At 43.5% G+C, this 5,653-nt stretch overlaps 1 protein-coding gene and 1 non-coding gene across 2 annotated transcripts; both read right to left on the minus strand.

Moving 5' to 3' along the window:
* Positions 1–395: 395 nt before the first annotated feature.
* Positions 396–4,913, minus strand: RPL37 (ribosomal protein L37). The gene is made up of 4 exons (XM_067545571.1): positions 4,800–4,913; positions 3,704–3,839; positions 2,556–2,640; positions 396–508 (listed from the first exon to the last, which is right to left on the minus strand). The coding sequence occupies exons 1-4, from the start codon at positions 4,800–4,802 to the stop codon at positions 439–441; spliced, it is 294 nt and encodes a 97-aa protein (XP_067401672.1). The 5' UTR covers positions 4,803–4,913; the 3' UTR covers positions 396–438.
* Positions 609–689, minus strand: LOC137151338 (small nucleolar RNA SNORD72). Its single transcript, XR_010919264.1, has one exon. It is a non-coding gene; the product is annotated as a small nucleolar RNA SNORD72 (small nucleolar RNA).
* Positions 4,914–5,653: the final 740 nt, after the last annotated feature.

The following is a 5,653-nucleotide window of genomic DNA, read 5'->3' on the forward strand; positions in this document are numbered from 1 at the left end:
GAATATTCATAGTTCCTTAGTAAGTGAATTGCTTTCTTTTAGATGGACTAGGAAAAAATGTGCATCTTATTTAGTTTTATATCTGAAATTACTATCTCCTATAGATGTGTATGTATAAGATTTATTATGCAAAAGGGAGCTTTTCCACAGAGTAGAAATTGTGTTGGTATATTTGGTAAAGAATGGTTATGTTACTTTGCCCATAAAAAGCCTCAGCAATTATGGTATTTAGATTAACATTCTTTTAAAGATATAAATATGATCAGATGAGAAGAAACTTAAAGGAATGTGTTTAATGAACTTCAACACAACACTCTGTCAGAATCTATTACATATATATAGATAGATTTCTTACCATTTCACTAAAGTAAAATTGTGTAAAGAAACTGACAATGTTTTTCTGGATTAGACCATTTATTTTAACAAACAGATGAGTCCTTAAGATGAGCTGGATACTGCAACAGCAGCTCTCTTGGGCTTCGGTGTTGTTCCTTCACGGAATCCATTCCTGTAAGTACAAAAACAGAGTTAGTGTTTTTTGAAAGTTTTTTATTCAAAGCTCCATAAAGTGGTATTTATTAGAAAGTTTCAGATAACGTTTTTGGTTCAGCTTATCTCAGTTACAAGTCAAAATCACTATGGAACTCATATGTTCAGACATTTTTAAAGAGAAACATCACTGACAAGCTGCTCATGAATATTTCAGTTTCATTTTACTCCTCATGAAAGGGTTAAGTTATGGTACCCAGAAGTACACATCCCAACACACTGGATCCAATTCTGCAGTGTTTACTCAGGCAAAACTACAGTTGAAGTCATTCTATTTTTCTTTTCCCAGCAAGTAATTTTTGAAGCCAAGAAGAGTTTCACTTTAGTAATTGCTATATGATTAAGTGTAAACGCAAACCCTCAGCCTCCAATTACTAATGAAGTAAACTGAAGCAAAATAAGAGAGTAGGGAAGAGTCACAGCTAAATTCACCAAGATAAGGTAGTTAAGTGCAGATAACAAATGCCTTGGATCTATCAAGTAGCAGGTTGCAGGAAATTAGTGATCTATTATAATATTTTTCTGTCAGCTGCTGTTGGGAAGAGACTTCACTGGCCAAAACCCAGGATAAGAGCTAACACTGACCCTAGCTATAAATCTTTTCTGGACTTTCAACAGCAACACTATAGACATTACTACTGAAATCATTGTTCATTTTAAAGAAAGTTTCGGTGTTACTTTACACCATCATGAAGCAGTGATGGTTTAGTTTAACCTACCTATGAAAGCCATTTTGAAGCATGGAAGGCACAACTTTTTGAAGTCATTAATCCTCATTTTGAATGCAGTTTCAACGTCTCAAACATAATTATCTCAGTGTTAATAAGATACATGTTCCTGAATTAGTATTACTATACTGTCTACACCAAATTGATAACTCATCAACACTACCAATCATGACATTTCTTGCAAAATGAATAGGCTAACTAAAATGTGTTAGCTATTCATAGGCCGCTGCTATGGAAATAAAAATCAAACATTTCTGTTTTTCTTTTATATGTGATTTCCCACACAATTTAGAACAAAATATTACGATCAATCATAATCATATCGCGAGATACTGCTGGTAATGCCAGATGTGGGCAAAAGTCTGAAATCTTTGAAGGACCTGTTTCAAGAAGTTCTGCTTCAGGAATCTGCTGAGTTGCAGGTAGCTATTATGCAACTATCTCCACCCAAAAGATAGAAATTAAGTACTCAAAACAGACAACAGGCCCAATTTTGTGCAATGCTGAATCCCTTCAACTCACTTTATTAGAGTGAGTCAGCAGATCTAGTGATATTTCGAAGAAATCTGCCCAACAAAAACAAGTGCTGGACAAGACATATGTTCTAAAAAGAGATCATTTTAGTAACAAGATGAAAGTCTTTTAAAGTCTGCTAGAGCATATCTAGTCTAAAACAAAGTGCAAAAAAGAGAAAGCCAATCATCCCAAAGAGACTGTACTATCACTACAGAAAACACCTCTAACTCCTTTCTTCTTATGTTCTTCACTCCACAACTCTGGTAGAGAACACTGGTATAGTTACTTTAATTACCACCAAGTTACCACAAGCACATATCACTGCTTCACATTTAGGGATAATATTGCTTCCGTTTCTGATTAATGTTCATAATTAAGCCAAACTGGGTTACATTTAAAATTAACAATACTATGCCCTGTGTAGCCCCCATTAATTGAGCTTTCCTTTGGTGACTTGGGTAAACTCAGTTGGCATGTTAGTTGCAGAGCCTGGATTAGAACTCAGAACTCCAACTCCCAGTCTGACACCCTGCTACAAAAATGGAGAATGCTACCTAAGAAGTTGGGTCAAATATATGAACTATCAAATACCTTTTAAGACACAAAATATTTACAATAAACTGAAAAATTAAGACTACACACTTACTACATATATTATGAAAGAAAATGGCAATTTGGATAATGGTTTTTTAAAAGATACTTGAAGTCTGCGTAAGATCTCATGTTATAGTGTAAACGCATGGTTGAAATTCAATGTCATACCTGAATCGACGATACACATTTTTCAGGTGCCTCATACGACCAGTACCGGTGGTGTTGCGTCTTTTAGCCTTGGCACTCCAGTTATCTAGAATGCAATTTACACAATTTATTTTGTGTCACCTACACAATTAGGTGTATAATACCCTTATGATATGAGATAGGCAAGTATCACCTCTGTTTTACAGTGGGAAAGAAGCAGAGCAACAGTAATACCACTAAAATATTTTAAACATATGCACATTGAACAATTGTTGTTTCCACAGGGCAAATTGTGTATATGTATACATTTCATTTAGAGAAGTGTAGCTATAGATGGAGCATGCTGCATGTGTGCAATGGGGACTCAAGTGCTCAGGTTCCCATGGCAGTTTGTATCTGTCTGTGTAAATAAAGAAAACAGATGGCAGTGAACAAAAAGCTCCTTGAAAACTCTGATGTGCATCGCAAAATACTACAGAACTCCTTATAGAAACAATGTTTTTTCTATTACAGCACAGAAAATCACAACACTGTTTGGTTGGATTCATTTACATGAAACCTTCACTTTCACAAATGACTATCCTAATAACATATAAACCAGTGGTTCCCAACCTGTGGCCCACGGGGTCTTTTAAAGTGGCCTGCCGTTCCCTTCCATCTGTCTGCAGAAGGGAGACGCTGCCTAAGGACCCAGGTGGAGCGTGCAGATCGTTGCAGGCTCCTTGCTGCAGCCAAGGTGATGGGAGATCAGTGCTCCCCTGGCTGTAGCAAGGAGCATGGCTGAGCGCTCCGCCTGTGTCCATAGGCCCTGGGGTCCCTGCTGGAGCCAAAGGAAGGGGAGCACTGATCTCCTGTCCCCTTGGCTGCAGAAGGGAGCCACTGCCTAGGGACCCTAGTGGAGTGCACAGGGCTACAGGATGTGTGTGGTTTCCCTGCTGCAGTCAAGAGGATGGGAGATCAGTGAGGAGGCAGCCTCCTCACTGAACTCCTTCTGTCTAGCTGCAGTAGAGTGGGGGGCTGCTAGCAGAGACTGGTGGCTCTTTAGGGTTGTAAAAATTACATCTGTGGCCTTTGAGCCAAAAAGATTGGAAACTACTGACAGTTTCTTCATTAACAACTGATTCAAAGAACAAGTTTATACAAATAATTTCTGAAGATTCCATACTTACACTTTCGCTTGCGCTTAGCAGGGTACCCACATTTCCCACAAGTAGACTTCTGTAGGTGATATGCCTTGGATCCGCAGCGACGACACAAAGTGTGGGTCTTATTGCGGCGCTTACCGAATGACGATGTTCCCTTCGTCTGAAATACATTTCAGGAAGTTGCATATCAGAAGGCAGCATTAAACAAAAATGCAGTTTTGACTAGTGCTTAACCATGTACCTCGAAACAAAGTAAAGTCTTCTAAAACTTGTGTGTTCAGATGTTTTAAGGAAGCAGCCAAAGGTACATACAGTCGCAGAGGCAGAAATACATCTAACATACGCATCTCAATTTTATGTATCCCACCTTATTCAATTTCTTAAACAGGAATGAATCACATTTCTGTATATCCCACCTTTCCGACAGAAAATTAAGGCAGCACTAACTGCTTAGAAATCTTTACAAAGTCCTAATTCTGTTCTCAGCCCCTTCAGTGATCGCTCATTGCGAGTGAACAGGGAACAGTATCGCTTCATCAGCATGGCAGGCTCGTTCTGCACAAGCCAATGATACTTTCTGAAACGTTTCACCATCACCACAGAGACAGCCTGTGCGCAGCCCTTCCTACTTCATGCGCTAGCCAGCACCCCAATGTTTGCGTGGCTCCCCCTATTCAAGAGCTGCCACAGGCTCCGCTGGCACCACCCAGCCGCAAGGCGCAGGGGGCCTTTACCGGCTCGTTACAGGGCAGGTTGGTGGCTTACCCTCCCATGCCGAGCTCTACTAACGCCGCTTCGCCAGCTCACGGCCTTGCTCCACGCAAGGCGCCTGGGGCTCCCCGGGGCTGGGGCGTCCTAGCCGGGCTGGTGGAGGGGAGCGAGGGAAGATGCCCGCGGGCAGGCCCCCCCTCCAGCCTCTGAGCGCGGCAAGAGCAGGCAGGGAGCGCCCCCGGCAGCTGCGCCCGCTCGGGCCCGCCCGGAGAGGCGGCCTGGACTCCCCGCGCCCAGCCCCATCGTGGCGTAGGGACGCGCCGGTTCCTGGGCAGCGTCTCCGCGCCGCGCAAGGCCCCGAATCCCGCTGGATGGCAGCGGATTGTCCACGGCCCCCCCCAGCACTCACCATCTTCCTCCGGCCGCCAGCACCAAAGAGACCGGAGCCCGCCCAGCACTTCCGCTATATCCCGTCCGTCACTTCCGGTGCGGTGGAGAAACCGCTCCGCCGGGCCCGGGCCCTGGAATCGGGCTGTAGCGGAAGGGGGGTATGTTATTAGATGGAGTGACAATTCCCCCCATGCTGCTACCAGCAACTGCGGCGGGGCGGGAGAGGGGAAACCCTAGGGAATTAATTCTCACGGTGCATGTGGACTGCTCCCAACTTTGCTTGCCTAGGAAAAATCTGCTTCACCCACTGCTTCTTATTTTTCCACTGGGTCAAACTGCAGGCTAGGAAATGATTCCCCCACTTGATCACTGCCAAGCGAGAGCTGCCTAGCTGCGTCTCCCACACCGCGCCTGTAGGTAGAACTGCAGCTGGGCAACTCTCGCTTGCGGGGAGCTGAGCCAAGCCCAACGGCGGCCCCCCGGATCCCATCGAAGTTTGAACATTGTGACTTAGGTGGCTGCCTACAGTCGCACAAGAAGTCTTCGGCAGAGCTGGGAATAGAACCCTCAGCAAAATTTTTAACAATGTCAACTCATTTCTGGTGCCATAATTTCTGGGTGACAGCTTGATTTTTAGAGCTGCGGGTACCTGCATCTCTCTAAAGTCCATGGGAGATGCAGGTGCAAAGCACCTCTGAAAATCAGGTGCAAAATGTGTCAAGATGGCACTCAAACGATGAGGCATCTAAGATTAGTGGACACTATGCAAAATTTGTCTGGTGTCCTTTAACCACAAGACAATCCTTATATTTCTAGTTCCATTTTTAATAAGAATGTAGAGCACAGTAACATTGATTGCCACTAGAGGACAGT

This window comes from Emydura macquarii, unplaced genomic scaffold (genome assembly GCF_026122565.2).
Source record: "Emydura macquarii macquarii isolate MOO-44397 ecotype Brisbane River unplaced genomic scaffold, CSIRO-AGI_Emac_v2 contig_1045, whole genome shotgun sequence".
Classification (NCBI taxonomy): domain Eukaryota; kingdom Metazoa; phylum Chordata; order Testudines; family Chelidae; genus Emydura; species Emydura macquarii.

Excerpts from the sequence above, each read along its gene's own strand:
- RPL37 (XM_067545571.1), bottom strand. Across the intron at positions 2,641-3,703 it reads TGCTAAGCGCAAGCGAAAGT|ATAACTGGAGTGCCAAGGCT; the intron begins GTAAGTATGGAA and ends ATTGCATTCTAG. Across the intron at positions 509-2,555 it reads AATGTGTATCGTCGATTCAG|GAATGGATTCCGTGAAGGAA; the intron begins GTATGACATTGA and ends TTGTACTTACAG.